Below are 19,475 nucleotides of genomic sequence, written 5' to 3'. Positions count from 1 at the left end.
GGAGAAGAAAAAAAAACAATCTAAAAAATAAAACAAACTACATTTTTAAAACTACAGTCACGACGAAATAAAAGCTAACTCCAATGAAAAATGTTGGACTATTATAGGCTGCTCCAATGTTTGTTCTTGTTGTTGTCCTTTTCGTTTTGGGGGTTTGTTTTTCGTAGTCAACGTTCAATTCACGTTACGATCCAAGTTTTAACCCAAACCCTTCATCGTGGTATCATAAAAAATGAGACGCTGGAATGCTGTGGTTGTATTTGACTTTGCGTGTTCTTCTTGCGGCAAGCAAATGTTTGTTCACACTACATCGGACACTCCCCCCTCCGTCGAGTTCAGCAGCATCAGCCTGTTGGCCGCCTGTCAACGCCTCAAAGCCGCCAGAGCAGAGGTGGGAGGACGAGCGAGCGGCACGCAAGTGTGGACGCAGTCCGGATGGTTAAATCGAACCTACAAACGATTTTGAATAGTCACTGCTTCGCTAGAGAAAAAGAGAGACATTTATCCAAGATGCCCGTCATCGAACAGACCAGTAATAAACAGGAAAGTGAAAGGTATGTTGTTGTGTTTGTGTGTCAAAGTTAAGCTAACGGGGGCCTGGCTAAAAGACTCCGTCTATTTCCCGGACCGGTCCACCTATTACCTGTTTATTGCTTCCTCCTGTTTCCTCAGCATTTATGTGACGTTTATGCCAAACGACAACTAAACCGATTTGAAGCACAACCTTATCCCGAATGATCTTGCTTCAACGTGAACATTACATGTACTTACAAGATGTACGTAACCTCAGGCGATCGTAAATAACTAGTCGGCGGTAGCTACTGTACGTCAAAAATGCTAAACCTATATTGTAAAGGCTGACATAGTTAAGTTTTAAACGGTTAAAAAACTGCCCTCGCTTTAAAGTTTTAATGTCTCATTGGAATACAATTTCCAAATGTGTTGACGTCAATGTCATGGCAAGTGCAAACACCGTTAGCTTGTAGCTACGGCCTCGGTGTGATTACGTCACAATACTGTTGTTTGGCCTTCACCGACGCCAATAATTTCGTTTTATTTGTAATTGTTGCGACCGACTAAATTATTTACTACTTTTTCTGTCGCTATGTATCATCTCTACATTCACTTCTGCTTGCTTGTTCTGTACTGCACAGTATTTTTCCGTCTGCCGTGATCCTCGGGAGCTGATTAGCACATATTAAATCGCCGTGAGGGATTAATTCGTTTTCTTTTTCAGCAGGGAATCGATATAACAGCCTGAGTTTCAAGTGTTTGTTGTTTTCATTGTGTTTTGCACTCGGTGTCAGGTGTTTTTGTTTTTTTTTTCTTTCTTCTTATTCACCTGGGGTGGGGGTGGTAGGGAAGCAGATTACCCAGGTATTTGTTGCGTTAGTCGGGTCGTGTCTTGACAGGAATCGGCCGATGCCGATGGATGTTGTCTTTCTGGTTTCATGTTGTTGTGAAAGACTCTTTGGAAATTTCCACTGCACTGTGACTGCTCGGGGGAGGAGGGAGGAGGAGGAGGAGCGGTGTGTGTGTGTGTGTGTGTGTGTGTGTGGTGTGTGTGTGTGGGGGGGGGTGATTTAGTGATGTCATATTAAACATAGAGGCCTTTTCTTCTGGTGCACCCTGGTGGTTTTGTAAACAGCCCCCTATTTCGTTCAGTGACTCAAAACAGAGTTGTGTGTCATGTTTTCAAATGCTAGCTATCATAATAAACGTGATGCAAAAGGTAGAATTCGATTGCGTCAGCTTGTCTAAGTGTGTTGAATAAATATAAATGAGACATGGATAGCAAGTCAAGTGGAGCCTCTCTCGTCCAACCAGTTCTGCCCAAGGATGCTGGCTGACAAGCCTCCTTTTTGTTTCTGTCGTCCAGAAATCATCTGCCTTTGGGGCTGCAATAATGAATTGGATAGGCTGAACGATTCGATCACAAGAGAAGTTTGAAGCAAAATCTGTGCCTCGAAGCTTTGCAGCGAAATACACTGTAATTTTTCTACATGGACTACTGTTAGGGTGGTCACAGTCACCACTTTCGGATAATTTCACTTTTAACAAAGAAGATTAAGTGAAATATGTACGAAGTTAGTAGGCTAACAATACAGTGAAACCTCGCTACTGTATAACGTGGTTCACCTTTCACGGCTTTACTGTTTCACAGACTTTTTTCACAGTTTTTTTTTACAGTGCATTGAGTTCTGCATCCTGATTGGCTAAGGTACTGTAGACTAATGTCAACAGTCTCCGCCCCTCATCTCTGTCCAGCTTGCCAAATTTACGTTTGCAACAAAAACAGGTTTTGCTCTTTGATTTCATTCTATAGTACAGTATAGTATAATAATTGTAAAAAAAAAAAATAAAGCTGTCTAACTGTCGTGATTCTAAATTTGTGGTAATATTTAGATGCACCTTTCTACATGAAGGTAAAATGACAGACTCCACATTTATTGAGGTTATTCTGCCCCCTGTTGGTGCGTTTGAGGTTGCGTTGAGTGGCAGGAAGTGGTTAATGTTGATTAGGAGTTTATGGAAAGAGACGAAAGCATGACTTGCGTACGGCAAGAGCATCGATTTATTCCAATTAATCCTAAATTCCTGTTTGGAAGGCCAAACGGTATATGGCCATGACTAATGTGTGTTTTATGTTGTTGAGATACATGTCGGTATGTTGTATATTGTATATTTTTGTCATGGTTTTTCACCCCAAAATGGTGTTCATCGGTGGTGGATGCGTGGACAAGAAAGGCTGTTGAACATTGGTCGACTCTCTAAAAAACAAAACAATACGGATCGTCAGAGCAGAATCAAGCATACTTAGGACACGCCCGCCACTTGAGTGAAGTGGAAAAATAATGAGCGACAGTCGTTGGCAGACTTGAAGCCGTTAATTGAAGAGGACAGTCAAACACAGAAATACAAAATGAAAACACGCCCAAGGAGCATGTTACAGATGCACACACTGAACTCACCGTGTGGCCAACTGGAGCTGGAGTCAAAAGCCCCTAATGTCACTCACTAGGCCACACCCCCTTGAGGGCACATGTTCACACACAGTTCCTTGTGCGCATGGATTTTAGTCTGAATTGCAATTCATAAAACCGGTTGAATATTACATTCTCTTTTATGAGAGTTTCTTGGAGGTGGGGGGGTTTAATAGATATTTTACAGTATTCTATTTAGCTTTCTTGAAAACATGTCACAAAAACTAGTTGCGAGTCTCCCACCAATAGCCTAATTGGAGTCTCGGACCTGCCGCGTAAAGGCAGCCCGATAACAGTCTTAACTGTTCTACAAATGCAAGTATCTAGTGCAGCAACTAATTCTCATTTGGTTTTCACGCCTCTGCTCCACATATAGCGCGCTGGTGTCATTTACGTAAGCGGAAACGATCCGCGGCGAAGCCGCCGTTCATCCGTTAGCGTGCCAGCGCTTAACAGCACGCACTCATCAAGCAACACTCTTCCTGCATCTGTCGTCGTGCCAGTGTTGCGTGGCACAGCCCCCCGGGCAGGAATATGGTCGCTGTTTGTCCTCTACAGCCGTGAAGCTCAGTGGCCTAACGTGTGTGCGTGTGTTGGGGGGGGCGGGGGTGGGGGAGTTGTTCGCAGTTATGTGATAAAAGTCTGCAATGTCAAGGCACACAAGTTTAAAGAAGGGCCCAAAGTAAAATGTACGGTTTTTTTTTTTGGTCCGGGTACATGGTGTACTTTTAGTAAAATGTCCCAAAATGGTTTTGTTTATTGATTACTCTGCTGCCACACAATTGTTTTTTGGTTTGTAAATGCACTTTTTGAAAAAAAAAATTGCAATATATTGTTATGCTAATGTGATATCTGCTCATAAAATCAATATAAAATGACTTCAGAAATGTACATTAAATATGAACCGATATTTTAGAAAGACAATATACTGTATATTTCTATAAATTACATCATTTAAAAATATTTTTATACATAAGTACAAAACACAATTTAATGAATACAATGCAAATAAAACATCATTTGGTCACCTTAAAAACAACAAAAAATACTTTGTTAATTTAAAGTATACATGTGCTGATTATACTGTAAGTCTGTAATTATATAGAAGTAAATGATACTGATGTTAAAGTATCAGTTTAGTTGTGCCGGAAGCAGTTTTATTTTTGAACTTGTATTCACCAGAAGCAGTCCAGTGTTGGTTCTTACTTTATTTTTGGAGTTCACATCCCGATGTCCATATTTCTCATATTTTCTCTTATTTGTCTTTTATCTCCTTTTTTTGTTTGTTTACGTCATGCCCCCTAGGGTTCAGACTTTGTGTTACAGGCCACGTTGTTTAGTTTGAAGTTGCTTTTGTATTTTCAAACAGCATTTGGTTAAAAGAAAACACATTTTCATCAGGACTGCAAGTCAAGGATTGAAATGGAAGTACTTGAACTCATACTTTGTGAAAAGTGTTCTTGGTGCATCTCGACTTCAGTTTCTTATTATCTTCTGAGAGGTACTTTGAAAAACCGACACTTTTAAATAGACAACATAAAATGATGTATTGGATTGTACGTGACTGTTGTTGTGTCCGGGGAGTTGATTTTTATGATGACTGTGCCAAAATGAGACGTTTGATGTTGGTCACAAGATCCCCAATGCGCTAACAAACAAGCCCGCTCCTTCCTTCCTGCCTGTTCAAAGTTCCTCATCACACTCACGCAGCGTCTCCTACATGGTCACTTATTAAAGTTTTTTTTTTTTTTTTTTGCCACGGATGAGTTGCTAGGCAGTAAAATGTCTGCCAAGTCAGTTCTGTAAAGAAGGTGGCATGTGTTGTTAGGCAACATAACCTTTCGAGAACTTCCCCACCGGCCGTGGCTTTGTGTTCACGCGTGCTGGTGTTTTTCCACAGTATCTCCAGTCCCAGGAGGTGCTCCTGCTGTTGCAGTAACCCGTGTCCGGGGCCTCTGTGGTGCTCCTGATGCCCCTCACCCACCCCTGAAGATCCCAGGTGGGCGAGGGAATGACCAGCGGGATCGCAATCTTTCAGCTAAGCTATTCTATTCCGTAAGTGCTTTTTGGTTTCTCACACTTTTTTTTTTTGTGCTCTGTCTTAGCTGTGGAAGCTGCAATATTTCAGTGTAAATGCAACGAATACATGTCTGCCATCTCGTGGTGATTGGTGATATTACAACCTAAAGCTAGCCGACGTTTTTAAGATATATTGTAAGATGTAAATTTTTTTTTTTTTTTTTTTTTTTTTTTTTTTTATGCTTGGGCCTGGAAAAAACGTTTAAGCTTTGGTTTCATTCAATACAGTATTGTTAGAAAGCCATGTTTTTTATTGTATCTTTGCAGTTTGATGTCATGTCATGTGTCCACAATTTGTCGTGGTCTTTCCCTTCCCATCAGGATGCTCAGTTACTGGTTCTTGAGGAGCCCAGCCCGGCCAACAGCCGAGTGCGCTTCCTGCTCTTTGAGCCGCGCTTCTCAGACGGCAAGAAATGCGTTTGGAGGGCGGCGCTCAAAGCGGGCAACCTCTACATTGAAATCCCCCCCGGAGCTTTGCCCGATGGCAGCAAAGACAGGTCAGTTGGAGAAAGGGGCCAGCGGGGGAGGAACAAAAAAGTTCAAGGTGCAATCATACAACTTGGGGCCAACAATCAAGATATGAATTACAAGAAAAACAATTTCACCCTTCCAATTAATTGTCCTTTAATGTTTGCTTTGCTTTTAGTAGATTTCATCTCGGTGTGTTTTAACATTTGTGACCGCAGTTTTGCTCTCGTGCTGGAGTTTGCCGAGGAGCAGCTGCAGGGCGATCACGTCTTCATCTGTTTCCACAAGAGCCGCGACGATCGAGGTGAGGGCGCACGTGTCGGGTTTTTACCGGGTTAGTTGGAGCTGGACTCGTACTCGTGAGCTCACGTGTTGTTTTCTCGTTTCAGCATCCCTGCTGCGCACATTCAGTTTCCTGGGCTTTGAGATTGTGAGACCGGGCCATCCCCTCGTCCCCGCCCGCCCCGACGCTTTCTTCATGGCTTACAGCATCGAGCGAGACTCCTCCTCCGACGACGACTAAAACGAGCGGTCGCGCGCCATCCTTTCTCATCCACTTGAACGTATCGTAATCAAATAAGACATATAGATCTCCTTTAGTCACCTGTGTAACGGCATTTGACTTTCTTTGACGTCTAGTGACGACTTCCTCTTCACCCCATCGTCATCGCCGCCATCGTCATCTGCACAGGCTGATATTTATGATTAAATTTGAATTCAATCGTACACCTCCAGGTAGATTTGTTTTCATAGTAATTGCGAGTTGATTCTCCTGTTGATATGGATTATATTGTTTTCTATGTGTGCATGATTTTCATTTGATGCTTTGATTCACTTGATAGAAATCTGCATGATGAAACTGAACCAATTAAAAGTGCTCACCTCATACTCACTCTCGTCTCTTTTTGTGGACGTACGCAGCCGCCATATACAACGGACTTCCGTTCCCATGGCAGGGAATATACGGTAACCTGGATTGGCACGGAATTCGAAAGTTAAAGGCACAACTACAATAGACCTTTATTTGAAATACACCATAAGTCTGTAAGTAACTGAGCAAAATTTAAAAAAAAATGTTTCAAAACAATTCTTAAAATGTGTCTAAAACCGCCACCGCTTGTAGATACATCCTGTTCGCGGCGACGGAAACACCTGCAGGTAGTATGTCAGATGACAAGATATGCCACACAAACGTAATGCTACTATTATATCATTCTCGCTTTGAGTCATAATCTCGACCGTCGTGCTCAAGTGGACTCATGAGTTTACCCGCAATGACTCATCAACACACACGCAGGGTTACGTAATAGTCAAGCATCAGGCAACCTTTATTTATTTATTTTTAACACGAAGAGTTCAATTTCATAAACTAGAGTTTGTGGTTTACAGCTCTTAAAAATCTTGTTTTGATGAATTAATTTCAAGAGAATTATATGGTCTGGCACAGTGATTCTTACATTCTGGTCTTTGTTTGTTTTTTTAAATCACGAAAACGTTTAGTTTCCACAGGGGTGTGTAGACTTTTTGATACCTACTGCATGTTGCTGGTAAAGATTTCATTTCAAAATGCAGTCATGTACATTCTGCAAGAACACATTCAATAGAGCCGCTTTTTAACTGGAGGAGCTGCCATAAATTCTTAAGTGTCACAATTATTCAATTAAGTGAGAAACTGAACTGTTTAACATTTGTACTGATTGGAAAATAATGACCCGTACCAATTTGTGGGCTTATATTGTGTTTTCAGGATATAAATGCAGTAAAAAAAGTATAAACATCATCGAAGACATTTTATGTTTGCATTAATAAAATGGAAAAAAAAAAGTGTTAAAATATTTCCGGTACAATCAAATTAGGTCTATACATTGCTAGAAACATCAGAACGACTTCAGGCTTTAATTCCTTTAGTGAATTTGGGGAATTTAAATATATCATGACGAATGTACGTATTTTGTTTAATTTATGCCCTGCCAAAAAGTAGCCATATTTTTTCTTAAATCGGCTTTAGTTCGTCTGAAATATTTGTTTAAATGTTTCAAATAAATTACAAGAGCCCTAAGCAATTTTCATTTTTTAATTCTATTGATTTATTTCAATTCGTACTCAAACGTGCCCCGCAAAGTGTGCTCAGATGGAAGTGAACTCGCCCTGCTCATTACATGAAAAAAGAAATCCCTCGTTAGCGGCAAAACGCTTACGCCACGCACATCCACAAGCAAAACGTGGCAGACTGTTTCGAAATCCGCGTGTCTCGACCCCCCCTCTTGTCGTCGAGGGCTCCTTGAGGCCCACCTACGCAGACAATGACGTGATGATGACAGCCGCGTGGCCCTCTCGGGTGCATCATTAGCGTAGACCCTTCACACCAGCCCTTCACATGCTAAAACGGGCGGAAGAAAACACAGACCACAGCCTGACATTTAAATGATGAAAGTGGGTGGAGGAATCCATTAACATTAAACACTGACCGTTTAGGAGCAGACTTGCTCTAAAAATGACCAACATGTGTGTTCGTTCATGCTGAGAGATTACGTCACCGAGCCGAAATGGCAAAAAAAAGTTGGGATCATTCATCGTATCAACTGCACCGGGGAAAACATCAGAGCAAATGTACGTGCAGCTTAAACACTGTCTTACTGTGACAGTGCTTGATTCTCAGCATTCGCATGGTATTTGATGTAGAACAGAATTCGGGTCGCGGGCGCGTTTCAATGATCGTCCCTCAGCTTTCACGCAACATTCAAAATATAAAAATATATAAGCGTGAATGTTTGTCTCTCGGCATTCACAATATTTAATTCCCGAGGAAAAGAGCGTTAGTCTGCCTAATGTACAATCGCGTGACTGTGAATGCTCGTCTCTCAGCATTCACACAATTTGATTTGACACGCAATAGCAAAATCCTGAACGATTTGGCTGTCAGCATTCACGCAATATTTATCTTAAAATTAGTACTAATAAAATATATGTTCTCTGTATTCAAACAATAGATTTAGAATTTTTTTTAAAGCGCGATGTAGCATAAGTGTGAATCCAAGTGTTTTCCTCTCAGCATTCACTCAATAGTTTTCAATGCACAATGACATTTGTTGGAATGCCCATCTCACAGCATGCCCAATGTATTCTTTTTGTGACTAAAAAAATTATCTGATATTATCTTTTCAAATATCATGAGCTAAATACTCCGTTTTCACTCAATCGTGCACAATACCGTTTGTTGGAATGCTTGTCTCTCAGCTTTCCCGCAGTTTAAGTAACAGGTGAGGCGCACAACAACACTGCTGCTCAAATAATTCTGGTTTATTATTCTTTTATATGACACACGAATGCTACGGAGGACCCTACTGGTGGAGTCAGTTAGTGACAGAAGGGAATGTGTTTCTTGATGGCCGTGCGGAGGCGCTGTCTCAGCTTGTCTTGTCTGTGAGAAGACGACGGACGCGAGTCAGTTTGCACTTCTTTGGTCCGGCAGACCTCCGTCCTGGTCTCCGAGGCGGGGGCCTCCTCGTCTTTGTTAGCCCATCGCATCCCCGCTTGGCAGAGCAGCTCCTCCTCATTGGCCATCTGGGGGCTCTGGCTCAAGGTGACAAAGCCGTACGAGGTGGTCACCTTAGCCAGGTGAGGCAAGGAGAGCGCCGCCTTACTGGCCGGGTCCAAGCAGTGCTGAGCCTCTGCAGGGTACCAGGGGTAGGACGCCTCCCTCTGCAGGCGGTTTCTCTGATGCCGCAAGGGAACTGAGTCGCTACGCTCGGCCTTGCGCCCCGACAGCTCCAGTCGGGACCCCGACGAGGACGAGGACGCAGAAGACTCTGTCCGCTCGATTCCGGAACTCTGCGAGCCTTCCCAGGCTTCCTTGGGTTCCGCGTAGCTCTCCTGCGCACTGAGGCCGTTCTGCACCATCAGGCTGGGGATGGTGAACTGCGGGATGCTGTCGGGGGTCAGGATGTTGGCGAAGACGTTCTCGCGGCTGGACGCCAGAGAGCAACCGAAGGATCTACCGTTGCTAGCTGCCCAAAGGAGTGCGCGCGCCCCTGCGCTGCTATGCCTACGCCCCGCCGTGTAGTCATTGGCCTTAACTCTGCTGCTGATGGCCTCGATGCTAAACGTTCTCGTCACGGCGTCCCTCGCCATCTCTCAGAGGCTTCCTTCCCATTGCACCAGCACAGACCACTCTTATATACTTTTTCATCCGGCACTTACGCAAATGTGACGAAAGCCCGCAACGGAAACGGTAGCCAATTCGGGAGCCTTCCGTCAACAAAGGAAGCCTTCCTCAAAAGCTCTTCATATGCTAAGAAGGCTCTTAAATGGCTACGTGGATAAATGAATAGATTTTTCTGTTTATTTTGGGATCCAAGCAACAAATGGGAGGCGCAGTGCACCGTGTGCAAAGCTGGCACACACTATGTGGCGGTGTCTAATAAGGTGCCGAGACCTGAAACACAAAACACAAAAAAGCTGTGCGAGGGGAGAGTTCCTCTGGAAAATTGACTGAGTTCCTAATTAGACCTGGGAAAACAGAGCATGCTGTAAACGCAGCAGATGGTGCGTTTGCATTTCACACTGTGAAACATCATAACAGCTACAGGTGCATGAATTGCACTAGTGTCTTGCTAAAAAGGGCACTGTATTTCCAGACTCTGACACCGCCAAAAAGTTTAGTAGCGATCGAACAAAGACCGAAGCCATTGTGAATGTCGTTATCGCTCCCCACTTTGTTGAATTCGCTCATGGAGCACTCAAAGAAATGCAGTACTGTGGTGTTTGTACTGTACAGACAGGAAAATGTTCCCAGTCATAATCCAATACTTTGACTGGAAGAAAAGTGAGGTTAATTGAGGTTAAAGACACACCAAATGAGACAACAGAAGCCATTGCAGAATATCTCACTGACACACTGGCAAAAAAAAAACAACAACAACAATTTGTCTGAAAAATATATTGCATTTACTGGTGACAATTGCAGAACCCAGCCGCTGGGGGGCAGTGCCCTCCCCTGGGGGTGCACTGTTCCCCAGTGCCGGTCCCAAGCCCGGAGAAATGGGGAGGGTTGCGTCAGGAATGGCATCCGGCGTAAAACTTTTGCCAAGACGACCATGCGAGTTGGTAGGACGGTTTACAGGGGCGGATGGAAATTACTGACTCGCTGTGGCGACCCCTGAATAGGGACGTGCCGAAAGGAGAAGAAGAAGAAGAAGACTGGTGACAATTGCAGCACAAATTTTGACTGTTAAATAACCTCTGAGAATTTGAATTTGTGTCTTGGATTGTGTAGATATTATTTTGTTATAAAACTGGATTTTGTATCCATACATAGGAGACATACTTTCAATGTATCAAAGTTACAAGACTTTTGAGTACCATTTAAGTATTTGGAGGCAGGGCCTAATCAAGCTAGCAAGCGAGCTAGTATGACAACTTCCTGTGGGTGTTACTTAAAATGGCGCCTTTAAAATCACCACTTCCTCATCATGCGCACTAGGCTGAGTCACGCCCCTGTAGTTAATTGCTGCCTTATGCCGATTGGCTGGTGCCGATTGCAATCCGGTGCGCTTGCGAGCTGCAATTGGTTGAATGCAAGGAACCTGAGAGTACATTTGTGTGTATGTACTTGTGAAGAAATTTCTCTGGTCTGTTGGCTCTCCATGCGGTCGTCAACGCGTGTTTGAGCCTCTTTGCATGATGGCCACGGAAGATGAACCTCGCGATGACATAGTATTGAAGGCCGAGACTACCGAGGTGCCGTAATGGTTTTTTTTTTGTCTATTTGCCGTGTTTGTGTGTGCTTGTGTTCCACTTGTGTTCGTCTGAACAGGTGACTGTGGAGGTGAGGCGTTTTGGGGTGCTTCGCTCAGTGTTGCGGGGACTCTTCTGGCCGTTTGGCATCGTGGTATGTGTCATAACCTACTTTTTTTTTTTTTTTTTAAATCCCCACCCAACCCCTTTTTCAAAGCAGTTTTTTTTCCATTTGTACCTCGTGACGTCATGCTGGCGACTTTGCCTCATCACGTGACCAGTCTTTAATCTTTTTTTTTTGCTTAATTTGCCTTTAAAGACAGTTTCCAAACCTTTTTTTTTTTTTTTTTTTTTTTTTTTACACTCTTTGTTGTTGAGTTGTGGTGAAGCTGTTTTCCTGAGCTCCTGATTTAAATTTTCATTTTGCTGTTAGCATTGAAAATGTTCAAGTTCACTTTGTTTTAAAATGACATATCTCGAAAATGGTCTTGATTATTTTACATTTGTGTGTATGTAATTTCATGGATTGTTTCTTGTCATATGTAAATCTGAAAATGTATAATTCTTTGAAGCTAGACAATTACATTTATCTGTCTTCACAGGTCCATGCATATCATGGCTTTTGGTGGGTGCTGGGGTTCAGGCACCCCAAGCAAAAGCAGCAGGTTGCCCCTACTGTCTCCAGTCCTGCGCGCCAGTGTCTCACCGGTCGCAAGCGCCTGCACCCGGTCACCCGCCTGCTGCTCAACATCCTGCCCCGCTGGGTGCAGGGCGCCCTGGGCTACCCTCTGCCCACAGCCATCGGTCGTTCCCTCTCTCCAGGTATCTACTAAATTCTCAAGACTATCAGTTTCTAATTTATCAAGGCCAAATGAGCTTGAGGGGAAAGTAACTGTGGTCATTTTATTTTCCGACTAGTGTTAAACATAATAGCTCCGATACAGGCTTGTTTTTCAATTTCCAATTTCTAAATGAGATGACTCTTTCCTGTTCACTGGGGACGGCAACATGGCCTCTTAGTAGACGAGGAGAGACTGCATGTAAATGTTTGTAACTTTTGTGATGATTAAACTGTGTGACATTTGTCTAAAAAAAAAAAGGCCATGCATGCCAGCTAATTCGCAAGCAGAATTGAATGATTAGCTTTGTTGATCCTAAATGAGGCTCATTTCCCCAACAACAGAAGTAAGAGTCTCTCCCACCAAGCCATGTGGGAAGGGCAGCAAGAGGAAGCAGGATGACTTGGAGGAAGATGATGACGAGGAGGGTGAGGAGCACCAGAGCTGGGTAGAGGCGCTCACACAGGAGCTGGTTGACGAAGGCTCCGAGAAGGATCCTGACTATGAGGTTTCTTTTGTTGGCGCTTTCTGATCTGTTTGACTAAATTGGTCAATTCCACCTGTGGAGCATCTGCCCCTTTCGTGACGGGCCATTATGGCGTTTATGAAGTTTCTGAGTTTATGTGTAGCATCGCGCAAATGGCCCTTGGTCGATATTCAATTTCCACTGTTCATTGTGGTGGTTTTACTTGGCCACTTTTCACCGACGTTTCTCCAGCCGAGTTCTGTCGAGACGGACAGTGAAGAGTTCCGCTCTCACAACAACACGGAGAGCGACATTGAGGATCACAACAAGACGGTCACGATCGAAGATGTGGAGACGGTAAGATTACTTTGCAGCTTCACATTTGTGGGTGACTTGATGTGCAGTTGTGATGGAACTCCAACCTAATGCACTTAATTTCCCTTTTGACCTTGCAGGGTGTTCAGCAGCCCACACCTTCTCAAGGCCCTTGCCCTGCTCTTTAACAAGTTTTGTATATAATGTAATTTTCTAGCTCCCAATAAAATGTCTTGAATTTAACATTGGCTCGGCTTCATGGCTCTCCGTTGTACTCGCAAGGTGTGCAAGCATAATGATCAAAATTCAGTTGACGTGACAGTCCCAGTCAAACTGAAATCACCTACTAAAAGGTGATTAAACTGTGGCAGTTTTTTTGTCCGATAAAAGTAGGTTCAATACCTTGCGATAGTCCGTAAAGGTTAAAAGCTTAGCTGACCTTTTTCTCCTCCCTCCCGTGTGCTCGTTCCATTTGCCATTTATTTCCAGCAGTGTCCGTAGGCGGCCACTAGATGGCAGTGATGCCTTTTAATTTCTCCCGCGAAACGCTGCAACTAGTCCTCAAACTTGAGTAGATTTTGTACCCTGGAGTCTAAAAACGCAATGCTGTACATATCAACTTGTTGGTAATGTGTAGCAAAAGGCGCCATTTTGAATTCTATGGAGCTGTACTTTAGCTCTTATCTGTTACTGGTGGTTCTGCGATGCATGCAACACCCATGTGTTTGAATACCACTGAGGTTTTTTCACTGATGGACCTTTTTAACCATCTGCAGCCTCCTGTACTTGCACCGGCTGCCGAGTGCAGAGCTGGTATTTATAGTGAGTGAGTGGGTGGAAGGATTAATAGAAGGGCTCAGCGAACCTCTTGACAGAGGCAGCCTTACTATCTATATTCTATACCTACCCAACAGCCCACTCCGCAGATGAATCGTCTTCACTGAATTTCTTCTGTACGCTAGAGCTCCAACGAGAGGTTGAAGCTTCCGAGCTGATCTGCTCTAATCCAGCATGCTTAATGGGGAACTCTTCGCAAGATTTCAAGTTCCGCTTTCCTCACGTGTGCGACTAAGCCTGTGAAATTAGCAGCTCCTTAGGATCATTTAACCCCCATCTTTTTGGGTGTGGGGGAGGGGGGGTGGAAGCTCCTACAGAGAGGTTTTAGCCCTTGCGTGATACTTCCACTTATGGAGGAAGAATCTGCCAAAGGACCCAATACCACAAATATAAAGTTCTAAGTCTGCAAGCTATTTAGTTTTAAAAATGTGTGTCACAAAGTAATTTTGGGATCACACATTGCGGTAGATTTTTAAACTATTGGTGATTGTTTTTCAGGGTGTCACCATTTGCAGCAGGACTAGGTCTCTATCATCCGTGAATATGGGAGGGAGGGAAGGGGGGGGGGTTACTGTAGTGCATTTGCGCTTAACGTGAACTTTATTGAAACTTCTGGCTATTGAGACCTACAACTTTTTTTTTTTTGCTTAAGTCTTGACAGATGTTTTATCTTGCGACATTGAGGCGCAAAGAAAGCCGTCACTCTCCTCAAGTGGCGCAGTAGTTTGTGTGTGCGTATATGTGTGGGACCGGTAAAGGCCTTGTGTAACTGTCTGAAGCGCTTAGCCTGCTCGGTTGAGGCAGTCATCGGCCTCCATCTCTGCTGCTTGTCGCCAGCTGGTGGCCACTTTTTAAAGCCCAACTTTCTTTCCTTTTCCTCAGCCCTTTTTAAAGTCCCAAGGTGAAGACGGCAGCATCTGGTCGGGGGCTGTAAACGTAACGCTCGGCCTCCAGTGAGCCGTTTTGGCGTTTGTGGTTTTATTAGAAGATGTAGAGTGATTTGGTTGAGCGGTAAGTGCAGCACCTTGGGACGGAAAAAAGCAACTGTCACTCACTTGCTCATGCTGTATATGTATAGACGCAGTGCACCACCAGAACTTGCTGACAGCCTAAATGAATGGCAGCAGGTGCTGACTATACCCTGCGGCTATCTGCTGCATGACAATGTATCGTCAGCCAGCAGTAGCACTCTTAACCTGCTGTGCGCGCGCGCACACACAAATGCAGGCACTTGACTTCATGCCCCGCCTCCTCAAAAGCGCACCCCTTTAGTATGTCGCACTGTACCTCCAGCCTGATTACCAGCTGGCCCTGCACATCCAGAGCATAAATCATTGTCTGGAGCATGGGGAAGAAATGACATGTTTTGTTCTCTCCCATTGGAATTGAGTCCAAGAAAGTCCTACATGGTCGTTTGGCCGTACGTAATATGCTGCCACTTGCGAGCAAAACTTCAAGACGAACGATGTATTGTGGGAGTGAACTCGGCTGCCTTCGTAACAAGCAGGAGTTTGGCAGATAAGCAATTCTTCCACAAAAAAAAAAAAACACTCAGGCTTTAAAAGTTCAATGTCGCACTCGGGTGAACAAAGAATGAAACGTCGATTAAATTTTTGTCTGTGTTACAACTAAGCATTAGTATTAGAGTATTATTAGTTCTAATACTATAAGTATTAGAACGCAAACATCGAAGAAATGCATGTAGACAGACAATACAATACTCATGGCATATATTCTTTATCCTCGGTGAGGGACAGACTTTTACTGAAGCTTCCAGAGTGAGTTGTGAAATTCATGTCCGTCCATATTTCACTGCCCGCGATTGGTCAAGGTGCGCGCCACAGGTGGAGCACCTTGACGTCGCTCCTTGACCCGATGATGTACTCCTTAAAGCTTAGGGAACAGCGGCGTAATTTGACTGTCTGAACAGGCCCATATCATCAGCAGGTTTCAATTGTGAGACGGAGTGACTGGAGGAGTCACAGAAAAGCATAAACATAGCTAGCCTTACCAATGAAATGTTCGTATTCTTGTTAGAGGACAGCAAGTTGTGCATTGCGTTGAAACTGTTGTATGTGAATTCAAGTTTAGAGAAGGTCAGAGGTCATTCACTTGGAGAGGTTATGAAGCATTTTTTTGGGGTTCATTTCAAAATTTCACTGGAAAGCTTGATTCCCCCAAACGTTTCTCCAGCGGCCACGTTTCTCTCGGCTTCATGGTCACACGTCGTCTTGACAACACAAGCGTGGCGTAAATATAAATTAGTAAATCAGATGACAACAGTAATTAGAATCGCTTCACCTTTTCGTGTTTCATGAAACAATATGTAAATCTGCACGGAACTTTTGTTATCATCGCTGACAACTGGTGTCATTTGTTGACGAGATTAATTATGGAGCTGTTGTCACATTATGGAAGGAGCAAAAGTCGAGTGAAAAGTTTCCGTCAAGGATTATTGGTGTCCTTTACGTGCTGCGAGCTGCCGCTCAGCAAGCCTTGAGCGTCTTATCTCAACTTGATTTCATGTCTCTTGCCGTTCTTCCACCAAGCCCGGCGAGACTTAAAAGCTTTGCCGCTCGCTATCTCCGCCGTTTTCTGCCGGTCCGTCGTCCTCTGCTGAAGTCAGCACTGCTTTGGATTCACGGAAACTGTTCGATTTTATGCCCCCCCCCCCCACACCCTCCAAAATCCATTCGCACATTTATGATTCTATTCTGAGGCTGGCCGTTAACGACACGCCGGGGGAGGACGGCGAGGCGGCAGCCGACAAGGACGGCGGCTAGATTTGAAATGTTTATTCAGAAGCGAGAAGCAACTTTTATTCCAGGTGTTTGCCCGTTTTAAGATCACGCTGACAGCAGTTGACCACAGCAAGCTGCTACATGTGATGAGTTAAAATGTCTGTCTTGATGAAGTGAAGCAGCATGTGGCTTTATTTTGTCAATGGGATTTTCCTTCTCGTTCCTTGTCCGGGCAGCTGCAGTGTTCATAATCAGACAATGGATGCTGCATGGTGTGCATCTTTTTGCAATAACTTTTTTTTTTTTTTTGAATCGTAGTTGATGACATTCATGAGAGTCGTATTGAATTGACCCTTTTTGATATTATGATTGAAAAAAAAAAGTTTTCCAGCTGCAGTCGATGCATGTTTAAATGTTAAACAATATGGCGTCTTTTTTCAGGCACGGATGCAGACGAGTTGAGCGAATTTTATATTATTTATTGTATATATCGTCTATATGTTTATCCTGTTTTAGACTACATTGTCTTTCACTGTTTGCTGAGGATTGAGAGAAATAAATTTCATCCATGCTACATGTCAATGTATGCATATTTGACAATAAAGTTGAACCTTGAACCTTGAACCTTGAAAGCAATCAAAATGCATCCAAGCTCAAATCAAGTCGAGCTTCGGAAAGCGCAGGTTCACCTCGACGCTCTGCGACCTTTATCGTCCTCCTGAATCTTCATTCCTCAGCAGTTTTTCGAAGCCAAACATTGACTCTTTATCAGCTGACTTAACAGAATTTGTTTGACCCGTTCAGAGGGACCCGCTCACCGCCTCAGCGGCCTCGTCGTCTTTGGAGGGCTTCAACAAGGGAACGGACGGCAGGTAAGCTATCGGCATGATCCCTGCCAAGTGCTGCCAGGCAACCATTACATGGAGTCTTTTTTTTTTTCATGTTGCTCCCACAGATTTGTAACTTTCAGCTTGTTTCATCACATGATGTCCTCATTAGCATGCGGCAAATTACCTCTGCCGACCAGAAAAAGTGTTGATTGCCGTCTGTTTGCAAGATGAGGCGAAAAGCCATTTTCACCATAATTGATTTGTTTTTTCTTTTTGTGGGTGGGTGGGTGCCCAATCAGACTTAAAATGTATTTGTTCCTAGTCATTAGCTTCTACCTCACAGTTCTGTGGTTTGGTGTTTGAATTTGGCATGTTAGGTGGCTTGAAGATTCTGAAATACAGAAAAACGAGTCACCTCAAATTCATAAGAGTTCTATCCAGTTCGACTCAAACGAAAGTAGCGAGTTTTCACTTTCCCTTTGAGTCACAATGGAACTGCCCATGAATGAAAAAAGTGGGATTTTGCAGTCATCTTTCCCAAACTATGACCTGCGATGCTAAGCTAACGTCCGTGCCTTCCATTACCTTTTAATGGGACAGTCGCCCCTGCCAACATGGCCGCCGCATTGACTTGTTTACGTCTTCTCACGTCTAATGTAAGTCTGTTCATCAATGAAAGGTGGAAACATGAGCAACATGTTGATGGCACCACCGTGCTAGCAAATTGCGGCTGATTTTGGAACAAACAGACTTGAGCAGGTACTTTGGGAAAGTGCGTTTTGAGTGGACTTGACACTGTTTTCTGTCGGTTGAGTCTGGGATCCGTCGGTTCTAGGTTTGTTCCAGAGAGTGACAAATAAAAACACAACATATTAATTTGTATACTTTAAAAAAAAAATTCTCAAACTCCTCTCTACATTTTCTAAGACATGTTTGTTTTTTTGTCCTCAACACACCCGAGTGTTTTTAGGCCAATTTGGGATGATTAGCCCCTTTCCTAAAATTCTCCCCAAGTTAGCGCATCTGCCTTCCCCTTCTAATTACCAGATGTCTAATTATCGGGCATGTTGTGGCTGTTTATTGCTCCAGAGCACTTTGTGCTTCTTGGGCTGTGTTGGTGTTGCTTGCTCCTGCGCAATGTAGGACAGAGAGACATGAAAGGATTGGAGGCTTGTGATGTTTAAGACTCGCCACCACTAACGAAACAACTGGTGCATCCGCCGGATGTTTTTTTTTCTTTTCTTTTAGCTCTTCTGGGATGTCGTTCTGTGTTTTCTTAGCTCCTGCTTTTTATTTCATAATGTTTGGTTGCCCCGCAGCTCTGCATCATCTGCAGCTTTTTTTCTGTCAACGGACCAGCTGCTGCGAGAGTGTTAGCAGCAAAGGCAATGTTAGTTCTGTGACTTTTATTGTTGCATTTTCAAGATTTGGATAGAGCCCAGATTTAAAAAGAAAAGGGTGTCAAAGTACTTCAAATAAAAGTATCATAAGGTTTGGAAGCAGACATCCCATGACGTTTGTCTCTGTCGTCTTCAGAGGGCATCGACCAGGCCCTGTAGCGGCACAGCTCCCACTGTCAAAAGTCTGCTCACAAGAAAGTCAAAACTCACTTCACCACATTTGTGATGACGGACCATGAAATGCTGCGAGATGCATACTGACACGAGCATACGCAGTCAAATTCCGGACTTGCATATTTCATGTGCCCAGTGGCAGTAATACCATCCTTGCCGACTGCAGTGCTGGTTCAGCTAAAATCAAAGGGATGTTCCATTCAAGGCAATTCCATTCATTCTTATTTCGAAACGCACCGGCTCGCAGCCAAGGATGAAAGTGTCGGCATCATACAAGCCAACTGAAGTCAATATTATTGATATCGTTCTAATCCAACCGGTTGAAAAAGAATGATGCAAAATTTCACTTTTTGTGACGTGCAGTAAATAGTTGAAGAACAATTTGTCATTCCACATAAAGGACATGCCTGTGAGTATTGTCTTTCTACGTGGTGTTGCTGCACCGTTTGCGGTCAGCCCGTTGCTCGTGGTCTTTCTACGTGGTGTTGCTGCACCGTTTGCGGTCGGCCCGTTGCTTGTGTTAAAGCACTGCAACGTAGATGCTAATTAGCATTAACGTTGAGTTAACAGAAGCGATGTGGTTTTCAATACTCGATAAGCACTTTT

At 43.8% G+C, this 19,475-nt stretch overlaps 2 protein-coding genes across 2 annotated transcripts; both read left to right on the top strand.

Moving 5' to 3' along the window:
- The first annotated feature begins 340 nt into the window (after positions 1-340).
- oaz1a (ornithine decarboxylase antizyme 1a) lies at positions 341-6,423 on the top strand. The gene is given in 6 exon segments (XM_019897124.1): positions 341-554; positions 4,885-4,951; positions 4,953-5,039; positions 5,385-5,560; positions 5,750-5,835; positions 5,921-6,423. Coding segments are annotated over 6 exon segments (669 nt in total). The 5' UTR covers positions 341-435; the 3' UTR covers positions 6,055-6,423.
- Positions 6,424-11,109: 4,686 nt separating this feature from the next.
- org (oogenesis-related gene) lies at positions 11,110-13,130 on the top strand. Its single transcript, XM_019896445.1, has 6 exons — positions 11,110-11,270; positions 11,347-11,421; positions 11,870-12,089; positions 12,451-12,614; positions 12,825-12,929; positions 13,028-13,130. Exons 1-6 carry the CDS (start codon positions 11,211-11,213, stop codon positions 13,073-13,075), a joined length of 672 nt encoding a protein of 223 aa, XP_019752004.1. The 5' UTR covers positions 11,110-11,210; the 3' UTR covers positions 13,076-13,130.
- Positions 13,131-19,475: the final 6,345 nt, after the last annotated feature.

The sequence above is a fragment of the Hippocampus comes genome, unplaced genomic scaffold, assembly GCF_001891065.2.
Source record: "Hippocampus comes isolate QL1 unplaced genomic scaffold, H_comes_QL1_v1.1 scaffold22, whole genome shotgun sequence".
Lineage (NCBI taxonomy): Eukaryota > Metazoa > Chordata > Actinopteri > Syngnathiformes > Syngnathidae > Hippocampus > Hippocampus comes.
Note: the sequence above shows the minus strand (reverse complement) of the source record. Positions and strands in the feature narration are given on the sequence as shown.

Coding starts and splice junctions, on each gene's coding strand:
- org (XM_019896445.1), top strand. CDS start 11,211: ATGATGGCCACGGAAGATGAACCTCGCGATGACATAGTATTGAAGGCC. Junction 11,422..11,869: donor TCTGGCCGTTTGGCATCGTG/GTATGTGTCATA, acceptor CTGTCTTCACAG/GTCCATGCATATCATGGCTT. Junction 12,930..13,027: donor CGATCGAAGATGTGGAGACG/GTAAGATTACTT, acceptor TTGACCTTGCAG/GGTGTTCAGCAGCCCACACC.